At 44.4% G+C, this 16,071-nt stretch overlaps 1 protein-coding gene across 1 annotated transcript in view; it reads right to left on the bottom strand.

Annotated features, from left to right (window-relative positions):
- Positions 1-16,071, bottom strand: part of Prkce (protein kinase C epsilon) — a 506,658-nt gene that overhangs the window by 168,172 nt on the left and 322,415 nt on the right. The window contains exons 7-8 of the mRNA XM_048352997.1: positions 4,951-5,093; positions 3,323-3,419 (exon numbers count right to left, since the gene is read on the bottom strand). Of these exons, the coding sequence (XP_048208954.1) occupies positions 3,323-3,419; positions 4,951-5,093 (240 nt within the window). The remainder of the gene's footprint in view (positions 1-3,322; positions 3,420-4,950; positions 5,094-16,071) is intronic.

Consider the following 16,071-nt stretch of genomic DNA (forward strand, 5'->3'; position numbering starts at 1 on the left):
AATAGACACCTCCTGAGCCCTTCCTTTTAGAATTCAGCACTCAGAACTGCCCCCCTATGAGCGGCCTTGTCAACCCTCTTTTAGGTCTTTATAACAACAAATTCAGTGGGAGCATCCCTGCATATGCTTCTGTTTATCTAACACATTTTCATCAACTCCTATTATACAGGAATGAGTGTCTCAGTATGCAAAAGGAAGCGGATATAAACTCTTCCCTGGTGATGCTCATTTTCAGCAAAGTTCTTCAGATTACACAGGAAATAGACATGTCTCTGCAACCCCTTCAATGCTTACTCCATCATTCTAGCTGTCATAGACCTTCTCTGGAATGCTACAGAAAGGCAAATAGCTATACTATAAGTTGCATTAGAAGATTAGAACAATAGCTAATCACAGACCACTCTTGGCCAGGTGCTGATATCAGGCTCACTCTTGTCGTCCTAGCTGCTCAGGAGGCTGAGATCTGAGAGAATGGAGGTATGAAGTCAACCCACACAGGAAAATCTATCACTCTTACTTCCACTTAACCATTAAAAAGAAAACAAGAGCTTAAAATGGAAGTATGGCTCAAATAGTAGAGTGCCATCCTTGATCGAAAAAGCCAAGTGAGAGTGTGAGGCCCCAAACTCAAAAATAATAAACATAAAAATAATAAACAAGCAAACAACACCACCATTACTGGTAATATTATTTCATCTATAGGACCTAAGAAGTGTTTGTCTTCTAAAGCTCTTTCCTTAGCCTTGTGGCCAAGCTAAATTGAAATATCTTCCCCCATACACAATCTAACAAAAGGACCAGCAGGCTTCATAATTAACAAAAGAATTGCCTCCCACAATGACATATGGCAAATAACCCATATGGCAAGTTTATCTCTGATGGGGCTGAAATTCCTCAGTCCAATTTCATAACAATGACATAATCTGGATGCTTTCTGGAGTATGGGACCTAAATTACCCAGAGATAATACTGGGTTGTTCCTTTTACCTTTGATATTTGAGGAAGCTTTATAATTGGCTTCTTCATTCACCAACTTATGCTGTTGCCTGAGTAGAAATGAGTATCTTGAGCATAGATCAGATTGTAAGAAATGCTTGTGACTGATTGGGACTACAAGAGAGCCAAGGCCACCCCCTATAGATAGTAATTGGAGATGAGTGATGTGGTACCTCTTGATAAAACCATGTTCAGCTTCTTTCAAGGAAGACCGACACCAGAGAACCCAGAAGGACAGCTTTAAGTCTGGGGTGAGCACCTCTGAAATGGGTTGTGGTGGTTAGGTTGTGGTGGGAAAAGGTAGGTACTACTTCTGAGTCTCCAATTCAGTAGTTACCTACATATCACTCACTCTTAATTAATGTGGCTTTTAGTCTCACCACAGAATTGAAAGTCTCCATTATTCAATGGATGTGGGGGTGGGGGGCAGAATCTAGATGTCTGTAGGCACCAAAGCTTTAAAAAAATGTCAATTTTCTGGTGCCAGTACTGGGACTTGAATTCATGACCTGTGTACTGTCTCTGAGCTTTTTTTGCTCAAGGCCGGTACTCTACCACTTGAGCTACAGCTCCATATCTGGCTTTTTGTTAGCTAATTGGAGGGAAGAGTCTCATGGACTTTTCCTGCCAAGGCTGGCTTTGAATTATGATCCTCAGATCTGAGCCTCCTGAGTAGCTAAGGTTACAGGTATCAGCTACCACACTAGGCTTTGTTGTATGGTCTTATGAGAAAGGAAAGATTGGAACTTATTTTTGTTTTATAATAATGCCAAGTCTTTTGAAGAGGGCTTTTCAGCCACGAATACATTGATTTCCATCTGCATTGATTACTGCTGTGGGCTGAACAGAGGTACTGAAGGGCACGTGCAGAAAGCATGCCAGGTAGGAGCCAGGCCTGCAAAGGATGAGCACTGCACTTTACTTGGAGGGTTCTTTATCACCTTGTTTCTTTGGCCCTCCCAGAAGATGTCTCAAGATTTAAAAAGGGAAACATGAAAATAGCTACCCTGGCTGAGGTTACTACCTACAGATTTAAGAGATTTCACAGTGCCATCAAATGTCTTATAATAAATGGGTCCCTTTTGGCGGGAGGGTACCAGTCCGGGGCTCTGAATTCAGAGCCTGGGCATTGTTCTTGAGCTCTTGTGCTCAAGGCTAGGCTAGTGCTTCACCTGAGCCATCACTCCGTTTCTGACATTTTTGGTCATTTAATTGGAGATAAGAGTCTCATGGACTTTCCTGCCCAACCTGACTTCAAACCATGATATCAGCCTCCTAAGTTGCTAGATACACAGTTATGAGCCACCAGTGCCCACCTGGGTCAAAACTCTTTTGGGATGAAGCCACACAGCATGAGAAGGAAATGAAAGCAATTATTCCGTGGCTGGAGGCCTGGCTGCTGGCCACTGGGGCTGTTCCTGCTTGTGAGTGAGAAGGCTTGTCTCCCAAATGAGGATCTCCAGGGAAAATCGGATGACACGAGACACACAGGCCTGCCCTCACCACTAACTCAGTTCTTGATCTTAGAACAAATGTTTCCAACTCTCTGATCTCCTACATCTCACCCTGTAAGCACTAATGGAGCCCCAAGACAGAGCTTGTGTGAGCATAAAATTAGGAAAGGGAAGACAGAAGAGCTATAGAAAATTCAGGCACCACTGTTCTGCTGTGAGGACCATTTGTGCTTTGCAGGTGTATATACATCCATTCCTTCACAGAGATGGTTGAGTTTCATCATCAAAGAAGAAAGCTTCAAATGTGTGAGTCCCTTCAAATGTGGGCAGCCCCAGCAGTCTTGGTTGCCGCTAAAACGCTGAAGACGGGTGTCAGGGATGGTGCTAGCTCCTCCCTATTTCTTTTCTCAGTCTCATTCTCAGCTTTATCTTCCTATCCCTAGCCATCCACCTAAGACCCATCCCATCCCATCTCCCAACTCAACTGATTCTAGCTTTTGGGATATGCTGATCAGAACCAAGGAGTGGGGTGTCACACCAAACACAAGCAAGTGCATTGACATATCTGTGGCCAGACACTAGGACAGAGTCATGAAGGGAGGATCTACACTGGGAACTAGGAAAGGAGGGAGGCAAATAAAGAACCGTAACACCCCCGTGCATGCCTTCTCTCTTGCTGTGGCCTGTAAGGAACAGAAGGAAAGCTCATTCATTTAGTGGCCGCCCCCAAGAAAGCCTTATAACATGAAATAATGACAATGAATGTCCCAAGCTGGTAGTGGTTTCAGCACACAAGGCCACTCTTGGCCTCATACTCCCTGGTCATCCCAATGACAGAGCCCAGGGGTAAGGAAGTAACTCTTGATTATTACCCTGGTCACAAGGTGAGGTGGGCGCAGACTTGGACCGGTCTTCCTCAGATGGAGAGTTTCCAGAAGTTTGCTGTGGGGACTCTGCACCAGCAACAAGCTGGAGAAAAGAACAAGAGGAAGACATCAGAAAGAAGGTGTGGCCGGGATTTGAAGGTCAGGCCTGTAATCCTACCTAGGGAGGAGGCTGAGATCTAAGGATCACAATTTGAAGCCAGTGAGGCAGGAAAGTCCATGAAACTCTTCTCTCCAATTAACCACTAAAACAGTCAGAAGTAGAGCTGTGGCTCAAGTGAAGAACACCCATCTTGAGCAAAACAGCTCAGAGACAGTGCCCAGGCCATGAGTTCAAGCTCCAGGACTGGTACTCGTGAGTGTGTGTGTGTGTGTGTGTGTGTGTGTGTATGTGTGTGTGTGTGTGCACGTGCACGCATGCATCAGAAGCATCAGAAATGAAGACCTTGTCCTGAGAACTGACAGGGGCTCTGGCATGCAACAGCAACTGTTGAATTAATATTGTGAGGGTAGAGTCAAGATTTCACTTACCAATTGAACAGGAAAGTATGAGAACTTTCAACTAGCTCAACTTTTATTCTCTCCAAATACAACTGACATTTTTAAGCAAAGCCCAGCACCACCTCTTCAATAAAGCCCCTCCTGCCCATCTAAGCAATACAGACCCTCTCACTAGAGCAACGTGATGCTGGCTGGCTCTATCACCTGCTTGGCATTTATGCATTATATTTTTTAAATTACTTATTTATTGTCAAAGCGATGTACAGAGGGGTTACAGTTACATATGTTAGGCCATGGGTACATTTCTTGTACTGTTTGTTACCTCCTCCCTCATTCTCCCTTCCCCCCTCCCTCATTCGCTCTCCCCCTTTCCCTCTCCCCCCATGAGTTGTTCAGTTGGTTTACACCAAATGGTTTTGCAAATATTGCTTTTGGAATCGTTTGTCTTTTTATCCTTTGTCTCTCTCTCTCTCTCTCTCTCTCTCTCTCTCTCTCTCTCTCTCTATATATATATATATATATATATATATATATATATACACATTGCCAGTCCTGGGCCATGAACTCAGGGCCTGAGCACTGTCCCTGACTCTTTTTTTGCTCAAGGCTAGCACCCTGCTACTTGAGCCACAGCACCACTTCTGGCCATTTTCTATATATGTGGTGCTGGGGAATGGAACCCAGGGCTTCATGTATAAAGGCAAGCACTCTTGCCACTAGGCCATATTCCCAGCTATTCATTATCTTATTCAGCTTATTCAGCTTTATATCATTATCACTATATGTGTATATAGTGTGAGGGTTTACAACTTAGAAAAACTATAGGTTCTTTGAAGGACAGATAACTCAATACTTTCAGTGTACTGACTGCCTTGCACAAAGTAACACAGATAATAAATGCTCAAATGATTTTAGGTGTATTTAGATGTGTTGGCAGTTGCAATAGAATGCCCCTAGTGATTTATTTCATGGAATAGTGCTATGATGTCTGTGACTTTGAGTATAATAGTCTAACCCAGAAACCTCCCACTCCACCCCAGAATACCCTCAGGAAGCCAGCTCAGAGATGCTGACTCCAAAAGAGCTCTAGACACCCCCACCAAATAGCCTCTTACCTTCTTCCTCCGCTGGCCACTGTTGGTGATTTTGTCTGGAGTGACGCCCAGGTCAGCCAGCACTTTGGCGATTCCCCTGGCATCCACGCCACAGTTGGGAGCCACATTGGTTTCACATCGACGGTGAACATTCATCTTGCAAACTGTAGGAAACATAGAGAAGAGATATCCAAACATTCACACTTGAAACATTACGTGTGTGTGTGTGTGTGTGTGCTCACACACGTCTTCCTCTGAAACAGCACTGGAGCTTGAACTCTGGGCTTGGGCATTGTCCCTTATTTCTTTTGCTCAAGGCTAGTGCTCTACCACTTGAGACACAGCTACACATCCAGTGGCTAATTGGATGTAAGAGTTTCATGGACTTTCTTGCGTGGGCTGGCTTTGAACTATGATCCTCAGATCTCAGCCTCCACAGTAGCTAGGAATACAAACTCAAACTATCAGTACCCAGTAATTGTAAAACTAGTACATACATATTCATCCAATAGTATTTGGAAATGCATAAAAATTAAAAATAGGAAAATAAAAACCACTATTGGTTATATATATATATATATATATATATATATATATATATATATATATATCTTTGTGTTGGGGTCTGGCTATAACTAAGAGGCAAGCCCCTTCTCCCGCCCTGGGGCTGCTTGGCTGTTAACCACTCCTACCTTCTCCCTGGGTCTGGAACCTCCCCCGGAACAGGGAGCTAAACCAGCCCTGCCTTCCGTCTGTAAGCACATGTGCCACAATGGCACCAGCCGAGCCCATGGGAGGCGGTTCTATGGGACATGAAGTTAGCCTTGGAGGAGGTCCTAGGGTGCTGCCTTGAACGAACAGCTCGTCAGCCAATCGTTAGTACCTAGTTAGGCAATCCAAGTCCCTCCCCTTCCCACTGTCATTAATGCTATAAATGTATTTGCCCCTTTATTAAACGGAAATCCAAGGAGCTTTCTCCAAAGGAGCACACGTGTCTCGCGCCTTTGTTCTTAGTGAGTCAAGGGGGAGCAAGGGCTTCTTCGCGTTCACACACGGGTCTTGAGGCTTTCACATAACCCTCGCTCCAGCCTATGCTGACCTGCTGGTCAGGCAGCTCATGCATGAGGGTGAAAAGGGGTTACACAGGAGATCTTTGAACATATCAATATACATATATAATATACAAATACAGGGGCTGGGAATGTGGCTTAGCAGTAGAGTGTTTGCCTAGTATGCATGAAGCCCTGGGTTCAAGTCCTCAGCACCACATACACAAAAAAAGCCAGCAGTGGTGCTATGGCTCAAGTGGCAGAGTGCTAGCCTTGAGCAAAAAGAAGCCAGGAACAGTGCTCAGGCCCTGAGTCCAAGGCCCAGGACAGGCGAAAAAAAAAAGAAAGAAAGAAATACATAAAATGTATTATCTCTTTTTTGTCTGTCCTGGGGCTTGAACTCATGGCCCGGCATTGACCGTGAGCTCTTTTGCTCAAGGCTAGCATGCTATCATTTTGAGCCATAGCTCCACTGCCAGTTTTTGAGTGGTTAGTTGGAGATAAGAGTCTCATGGGGACTTTTCTGCCCAGACTGACTTTGAACCACAATCCTCAGATCTCAGCTTCCTGAGAAGCTCGGATTTGAGGCGTGAGCCACCAGTGCCCAGCAAAATGTATTATCTTCATATCAAATTAGCATAAACATTAATAATAATGAACAAATAGTAAACTTACATTTCTTTGGAGGGGGAGCAGAATATTGCTTCTAAAAGAACTAAATAGATTTCTCTGGAAAAGGTTCCCTTGAATTTTGGACCCCAACGGGTGCCAAGTACCTACACACACACTCTGCTAGTCTGCTGCGGGCGCATGCGCACAAGACACTCTACAGCAATTCCAGCAAGAAGCTGTCTGAACACTTCCAGATGAGTGAGGAAAGTAATCCGTTGTAAAAACAGGCCAGAGCACATTGCTTTTCTCGACAAGGCCTACCCTTAAGAGAAACAGTTTTGACCAGAGCTTGAACCACGGAGCTTCATTAGATCTAAACTGATGTAAGGGAAAGGAAAAACCTAAACTAACCCAAGGACCCAACTCAGGCTCATTCCAGCTATCCTATGCCACCTAAGGCTAGCGGAGGGTTACAAAGTCACAGACCACAGGCATACACCCACCACATGACACGGACTCACACACAGGACTTGTCCTCCTCACACGGTACCATCACATCGTGTTTACCACCATGCCTTTTACCCACTGCATTGTCTGGATATCAAGAAAATATTACCACACACACAAAAAGATAGGAACATAATTTAAGGAGATAGAGTATCTGAATGAGATTCAGATAGGGCAGGTAAATTGGAATTCTTGAACTGGCAATTTAAAACAAGTGTGATTTTTTTTTTTTAAAAAGGTAGTTGTACAGAGGGATTTCAATTCAACACATTGATTTCGAGTACAATGTATTTTCATCAGTGTCACCCCTTCCACTGTTCTCCTCCATCTTTCCCAGTCCCATTCATATTAATATGCTTTGAGAGGATCTGGGGATATAGCTCAGTAGCAGAGTGCCTGCCAAACATGCACAGGGCTTGAGTTTGATCCTCAACACACACACACACACACACACACACACACACACACACACACACACACACTGCTTTAAGAGTCTTCTTCTTCTTCTTCTTTTTCTCCTTCCTTCTTTCTTCTTCTTTCGTTGGTCCTGGGCCTTGAACTCAGGGCCTGGGCTCTGTCCCTGAGCCTTTCTGTGCTCAAGGCTAGCGCTCTACCACTTGAGCCACAGTGCCACTTCTGGCTTTTTCTGAGTAGTTTGCTAGAGATAAGAGTCTCACACACTTTCCTGCCAAGGCTGACTTTTAACCACAATCCTCAGATCTCAGCCTCCTTGAGTAGCTAGGATTACAGGCATGAGCCACCAGCATCAAGCTTACAATGTTTATATTATGAGAAAATGTTAGAACAAGAAAGTCAGTAGAGTAAAAGAGGGGCATTATACAACAAGCAACAGATCAATTCTTTAAGAAAATACAATTCTTAGCACCTAACAAGTACATGCCTATGGACTTAACAGGAGAATGTAAAAATATATCAGATAAAAACTGAAAAAACAGATGACCCTGCTATTACTTGGAGACTTCAATACTTCTCTATAGAATGAGGAGGTTCTGCCAGCAGAAATCATTAAAGACATAGCTGAGCTTCACAACCACACCCAACAACGGCCTATAATTGACATTTACTGACCATTTTATCCATTAATTCTTTTCAGGCTCACATGGTACATTTGTTAAAAATCACATTCTGGATCATAAAGCACACCTTGAATTTAAATGAACAGGAGGAGCCTTGGCACAGTGGTTGCTACCTGTGTTTCTAGATACATGGGAGACATAGGCAGGTGGATCACAGTCTGAAGCCAGCTCAGAGTAAAAATGCAAGACCCGGAAAAAATTATACTAAGTGAAGTGAGCCAGACACAAAGAAACATGGACTCTATGGTCTCCCTTATTGGGAATAATTAGCACAGGTTTAGGCAAGTCACAGTAGAGGATCACAAGAGCCCAATAGCTATACCCTTATGATCACATAAGATGATGCTAAGTGAAATGAACTCCATTTTATGGAAATGATTGTTATATCACAGTTGTAACTACTTTCAACATCCCATGTGTATCTGTAGCTTCTACTATTGATGACGTTCTTGTATCACCTTCTTGTGATTGTATCTACACTATCTCTGTAAACTTATCTGAGTATATTGGAAACCGTGTATACTGGTATTAGAACTAGGAAATTGAAAGGGAATACCAAAATTGAGAGACACAGGGTAAAAAAAGAGAAACAACTACAAAAGCAATACTTGAAAAATGTTTGGTGTAAGTGAACTGAACACCTCAGGGGGGGAAAGGGTAAAGGGGAGGGGGGAGGGGGGTATGAGGGACAAGGTAACAAACAGTACAAGAAATGTACCCAATGCCTAACGTATGAAACTGTAACCTCTCTGTACATCAGTTTTATAATAAAAACTTAAAAAAAATGCAAGACCCTGTCTGAAAAACAGCTTGAAAGCATAATGGGCTGGGGCATGGTTCAAGTGGTAGAGCACCTGCTTTGCAAGTGACTTCAAGGCCTAGCTTGTACCAGGCTAGTGGATGAAGTGCCTTTGGCTGGAATCAGATCCAAGTGCTGCATCTTGGGAGGTACTGTCTGTGAAACCACCCATCTTTAAACACCAGCTCCTGGGATCTGCGCCACTCTGTGCACTAGGGTCAGCAACTTCTCCCTGAGAAATCCAGTACCACCATGTAGAGAGGAGGTGGGACTTAGGCGTCGGGACTGCAGGTACCCTTGCAATACAGAAGAGCCCCAGAGGAGCCATGGGAGCTGAAGTTACCACAAGCTGTCTGTCCATCCTCAGGCTAATAGGAGCCCTCTCCTTGTCCCTCCATCACTTCAAGAATCCCAAGCAGTTGTACTACAAAATACCAAGGCTTCTTCTGGGAATCCAGACTAACACCTTAGGACAGAAGAAGTTATCCTTACATGAAACTACAACTTTAAATGCAAGAGAAAGGAAATGTAGTGTGTGCAAGCCATTACCATGCACTACAGCCAGATAGAAGATTGCTGGCTTTTATGCAAAATCTGAAATTGTGAAGGAGTAATCAATCAGGAAAACTGCCTGTGAAGCAGAGACTGGATTGGATCAGGTCTTGATTCAGAGCAGGAGCTCTAAATCACCGCATTTGACTCTGCAAAACTACCAAACTGTGTACTTTTACATTTTCTCAAAGCAATATTCAATGAAAGAAATTAGACTATGTCTGATTTTAGACCATCACAATGAAATCAAACTAGAAATCAACAATGCAAAGCTGGAAAACCCCTCAACGACACATTGTAAATAACTGAAAGAAGAAATCTCAAGAGGAATATTCAAATATTCTAAATTGATTGAAATGGAAATATATAGCACACCAAAATTAGTAGGACAAGAACTATAATATATAAATGCAATATATACATTATATATGTTATATTTATATGTAAAATATATGGTGGTGGTAGCTTATATATGTGTAGGGCAGGGCGCATATGGAAAATTTCATATACTTTCTGCTCAATTTTGTTCTGAACCTAAAACTGCTCTTTTAAAGAGCCCATTAAAACACTTTAAAACCAAGAAAATGTTCCTGGAATGAAAGCAAGAAGGCTGGGCCAGACTTCCTACTTGTCCTGCGTGAGCCCGCGTAGTCTCTGTCCCAGGGGAAGGGACAGGACAGACACCCCAGCCCCAGCCCTGGTTGCTGCTAAGTAGAAGCTGTCCCAATAGGCAGGGTGGGGGAGGGAGTAGCTTTCCCAGATGACAAAAACAGAAAGTTCTACCATGGCCAGGCTATGGCATTGACTGAGCTATTACTGGTGGCTGAAAACCTTCAGGCTGATCTTCCAGGCAAAAGCCCTCTGCTTGGAATTTTCCAGATCTTTTCTTTTAACAGCAGCTTCTCTCTGTCATTCATTCAGATGACCTGCCAGGCCCACCAACTCTATTTGCCTCTCTGTGGTAACCAGACAAGGGGAAAAAATGAATTTCTTGCAAGAGCAACGAACTTGTCCACATAACTTAACCACTGGCGCCCTCTGGTGGTCAAATACCAGATCCATCCATCCTGAGGATTCAGGCTTGCAGATCAGCAAAGTAGATGGGTTTTTGTTGTTTTTGGTTTTCTAGAAGACTTTATTTGTTTATTTTTTTAAACGTCTGCTATTTGCCCAGGAGAGATGTTTGGTTGTCTTAATATTTTGAGAAATTTACAGTCATACATCAGTTAAGTAGATAACATGATGTGATGACGTTGAAAGTACTTTGAAAAGTCTAATGGGTTTAGGGGATGCAGGTAAAGTTGACTAAAATACAAGAAGACAAAGGCAGGTATGGTGACAGCATGGGCTCCTGGAGGCTGAGAGAGACTTTAGAAGGCTACAGACGATCAGAGGAAAAAGCATAAGCCAGATGGCACCAAAAGAAACCCAAGATACATTTGCATCAAAGTGGTTAAATGAGCCATCCACACCTCACTAACACCCAACACACACACACACACATACACGCACGCGCGCACACACACACACACACACACACACACACACACACCTTTACCACTAGAAAACACCAAAGCCAAGGGCTGACCACCCACTCATAGCCCTAGGCTGCCCTTCAGGTTTCTCTTTCCAGATCATTTCATTTGCTTCGTTTGTTCATTTGCCGAGCATAACTTTACATTTTGCGCTTGGAGTAAGCCTTGAACTCAGAGCCTTGCACTCTCACTTAGCTTTTTCCTTCAAGATTAGTGCTCTACTACTTGAACCATAGCTCTGCTGCTTCTAGCCTTTTGCTCATTAATTGGAGATATGAGTCACAAGGATTTTTGTGTCTGGGCTGGCTCTGAAGTATAATCCTCAGATCACAGCCTCATGAGTAGCTAGGATTATAGGTATGAGCCACTAGTATCTATCTGGCTGGCACCTTTCCACTTGTTAAAGGAGAATCCCTGTTCCATAGCTACCCAGATACTCATCATCCATGGGTTTTGTGCCTACTGTGTGCTAGGTGGCATTGCAGCATCAGTGACATTCCCAGTCAGCCTGGGGTTTGGGCACACTAACCTGTATCTTCTAAGGTGACACATTCTACATCTTTTGGGGGGATAGGTGAGTACTCTATAGTCCAATCCGTGTGTGTGTGTGTGTGTGTGTGTGTGTGTGTGTCTTTATTATAACGGTGATGAAGGGAGGTGGTTACAGTTAGTTCACCCTTTCATAGCTGAGATTAGGGTTACAACAAACATCAGGCTGGTGAGCATATTTCTGAAAGTGAGCAAACCTGAGAATGGCAATAAAGCCTCCCCTGAGGGGAGAACTGGGCTTGTGTGGGTTGCAGAAATTTCTGTACATTGGGGTAAGCTGGCCTGTGAGGGTTAGCCAGAGTGATGGTCTATTTCGTGTGTTCAAAGCCAGAGGACAAGTGTAAACAGGAATGGTGTCCCTGTGTAAGGAAGTTGGTATGGTTTGGAGAAAGACTGACTATAGAAGAGGAAAAGGGGTCCCACCATGGTCCCCTCAGAACAAGCCATATCATATGTCCACTGTGAGTGGAATACAGAGTATTTTAAAAAGACATTAACATTACCATCTTTTAAATCTTCTTGTCTATTTTACAGTATGGATACATTTATATAATACTGGTACTCTTAATTCTAAAAATACAAATCAAAGTTAAAGTTATGAAAAGGGAAGTGGCTGTTTAAAAGTAGTAACGGACTGAATTTTCAAAAGTGCTGAAAGGAGGTGGATTTATTTTTGCATTTTAAGTACATTTAAAAATATCCAAAATATTTTTTAAAGGAAAGGGGAGAGAGAAGCCTTTTTGCCACCCCACCCCCTTTTCCATACAGTAGATTGAATTCAAGGCGTTGTACTTCTAGGCAATTACTCTACTACTTGAGCCACACGTCCAGCTCCTTTTACATTGGTAATTTTTGAGATGGAGTCTCACTTGATACCTAGGACAGTCTGAGCTGTGAGCCTCCTCATTGTGTTTCCCTGTGTCACTGGGAATGACAAGCACACATCACTTCACCCAGACATCCATGGAGCTGGAATAACAGGCATATGCAACTGTGCCCAGGCACTGACTGAGAAGGCAACTCATGAACTTGCATGCCTAGGCTGGCCTTGAACTGCAATCCCTCCATAGCAATCAGGGAGCTAGGAATCTTCATTACTTCCTGACAGCGAGAGTCTTGGCTCAGGAAAGTAGCTTGGGGTCAGAGCAGTTATTAAGATGGGTCTCAGGGGCTGGGGATATGGCCTAGTGGCAAGAGAGCTTGCCTCATATACATGAGGCCCTGGGTTCGATTCCCCAGCACCACATATACATATACAGAAAAAGGCCAGAAGTGGCGCTGTGGCTCAAGTGGCAGAGTGCTAGCCTTGAGCAAAAGGGAAGCCAGGGACAGTGCTCAGGCCCTGAGTCCAAGGCCCAGGACTGGCCAAAAAAAAAAAAAAAAAAAAAAAAAGATGGGTCTCAGATAGAGTGCAGGAGTCAGGACTGAGTTTCCAGGTCAGGGCTTGCCAGAGCACACGTCCCTCTTGCTTCCGTGCAGAGCTGGGATATGGCAGGGGGCCCACCATAGACAGCACTGAGAATCCCAGGACTCAGGCAGATGGCAAGCTGTGTAAGGAGGCCTGGCTTCTCTGCTAAACTCTGTGTGTGATGACTTCACGGTGTCTGTGCTGAGATGTGAGTGTGGCCACGTGGGCAGAAGAGGCATGGGGACTGGACGGACCATGCCCCCCTTTGAAAGACCCGTGTCTTCTTTACAGGGGAAAATTACTTTACAGGGGAAAATTTCTCTTTAATGGGACTGAATCCAAGGGTCAGCTGAGAAACAGAACAAAACACAGGTGGGAATCTGTGTCAGAAAGGCCTGCCAAGCAGGTAAAGGTGAGGCTGGAGAAGGCAGCAATGCCAAAGTCAAGAATAAAAAGGGTTCAAATGCTGCAGGACTGTGAGGCCCACATCTGAAGCTTAGAAGCCAATTTCTATCCTGTTAACAATGGCCTGGGTACTCAAACAGACCAGGAATGAGTCTAAGAGCTTTGAACTCTGTAGGCCCTGGAACTGTATACAAAGAAAAAAAAAAATCTGCTTGACAATGTCCCTCAGTCCTTGGTTGGTGAGCTCAGTTACCCAACAATTTTATGAGCATTTCAAGGGCCTGACCCCTCTATGGCAGAGGCAGGGAAAGGCCAGCACAGAGGCCGGCCCCTCACGGTCCCTGGGTCTACATGCTGATACATATCGCCCAATGCTCCACTTCTCCATTTCCTGGGAGTCCAGTCATATAGCACATAGCAATGTTTCCTGCCACCACCAACTGCATATCATATATACAATGGTGGAACTGGAAGATCTGCCACCTGGTCTCATCAGAGCCTTCTTGGTTTGTGTCAGTACACTCAGCGATGTTTGTCCAGACAGCAAGGTCTCCTAACGACACATGCCCATCTACTCCTTCTTCTGGCTGACAAAGACATTCCTGAAAGAGGAACTGTATCCTTCTTGAACCTATATGCTTCAAAGAATTTTTGGTTGAAGGGGGAGTGTGACCAACCAGGACCATCTCATAGACCCATCCTTCCAGACTCAGCTCTTAAGAAATCTGTTTTGACTGGAAACACTGGAGTCTGTGAAACTGGCACCAAAGCTGAAGCCACGAAGCAGGAGGCCACAGCCAGCAGCAGGGCACAGGGCTCCAGCATTGGAGAGAACCTGGATGAGCCTCCCAAACAAGAGAGCAGAGGAGGGCTGTGATTAGAGCCAGACACAGGACCAGGCTACCACGGAAACCCTACACAGGATTGCTATTTCTTGGTGGGTAAAAGCCCAAGCGACTTGGGCTTAGAGCTAGACAAAACTAGACATGCTGGCTTTTTCTGGTCATTCTGTCTCTCCATAGGGTAAGGAGGTCACTGAATCAAGAAGAATTAGGTCAGATAAGAATGGAAAGAGGAAGTAGAAAGAGTAGGTTGAGTATGATGAAGCACACCTGTAATCCCCACTAGTCAGGAGGCATAGGTAGGAGGAGGACTGTGGTCCAAGGCCAGTCAATGCAAAAAATGAGAACCTATCTGAATAATAAATAAAGCAAAAAGGCTGGGGGCATGGCTAAATTTGGCAGAGTGCCTGACTAGCAAATGAATGGCAGTGAGTTCAAACTCTACTACCACCAAAAGAATAAAGAAACTACTTTATAAGGTAGTATAATGGCAGGTATGTGTCATTATACATCCATCCAAACCCACAGAATGTGCAACACCCTACTTTTAAACTAGGGACTTGAGTGATATACCACTGCATGTCCATCAAGTCTAACAGACACACCTCTCTGGTGGGGGTGGGTGAAGCATAGGGTGGAGGGTGTACAGACAGACTTCTTACATTTCCTCAGCTTTGCTGTGGCTACAAAATGACTCTGACAAAGTAACAAGAGACAGAGAAGAGCAATGGGATGAGGGCAGCAACATGGTGATGACGGCCATGGCCACAGAAGAAGGAGATGTGTGATCTCTTGCTGGGGACTTTGAATTCATTGTGTGTGTGTGTGTGTGTGTGTGTGTGTGTGTGTGTGTGTGTGTGTGTGTGTGTGTGTGTGTGTGTGTGTGTATTTTGCTGGTTTTGTTGGGATTTTTTTTTCCAATCCTGGGGCTTGAACTCAGGGCCTGAGCACTGTCCCTGAGCTTCTTTTGCTCAAGGCTAGCACTCTACTACCTGAGCCACAGAGACACTTCCAGCTTTTTCTGTTTATGTGGTGCTGAGGAAATGAACCCAGGACTTCATGCATGCTAGGCAAGCACTTTACCACTGAGCCACATTCTCAGCCCCAGGGACCTTGAATTCTGAACAGCTTTTGCCTTCTAGTCCTTGAGTAGCCCAACACCACTGTGTTCTCTAAGACGCCCAAGAACACACATCCAGCTTCCTCTTCTTTGCTCAAGCAGGCACAGGGATGTTTCCTGATGACAAGAACTAGACACACGGTCCCCAGGCCCTACCACCTTCAGGACAAGCCAGGGATCCAGGCTTAGCAGCAACATGTGGGTGCAGGGGCTGCTTTCTTAAAATTCAGTATCTTTGAGATGACAGGATCTTCCTTTAGATTCCCTAGACAGATCATTAATTAATATTTTTTACTAAAATCCAGACATTGCCTCATCAGAGTTCTATCCAAAGCAGCTTCCCACTTCCTGGCAACCACAGTTATCTTTCTAGAAATGCCATCACTTCTCTGCTAAACTCATTTGAGATTCCCACCCCATTCATTTCTTCTCCCTCTCTTGTTCTCATCTCACCTACTGCCAACAGTTCTCTCACAGGTCCTGGCTTGTTCTAGCGTGCTAGAAAGACTACTCACAGAGAGACTGGGATGGCTTCCTTGATCCCTTTGGAGATGTCACAAAGGTCACATGGAATCCCAGATGTGGCAACAGAGCCTTCTTCTGACTCTAATTAGGATCATCTTTAGTATCCACAACCCCTGTTTCCTATCTATGCCACCCTTCTCCC

Source organism: Perognathus longimembris, chromosome 8, assembly GCF_023159225.1.
Source record: "Perognathus longimembris pacificus isolate PPM17 chromosome 8, ASM2315922v1, whole genome shotgun sequence".
NCBI classification, from domain to species: domain Eukaryota; kingdom Metazoa; phylum Chordata; class Mammalia; order Rodentia; family Heteromyidae; genus Perognathus; species Perognathus longimembris.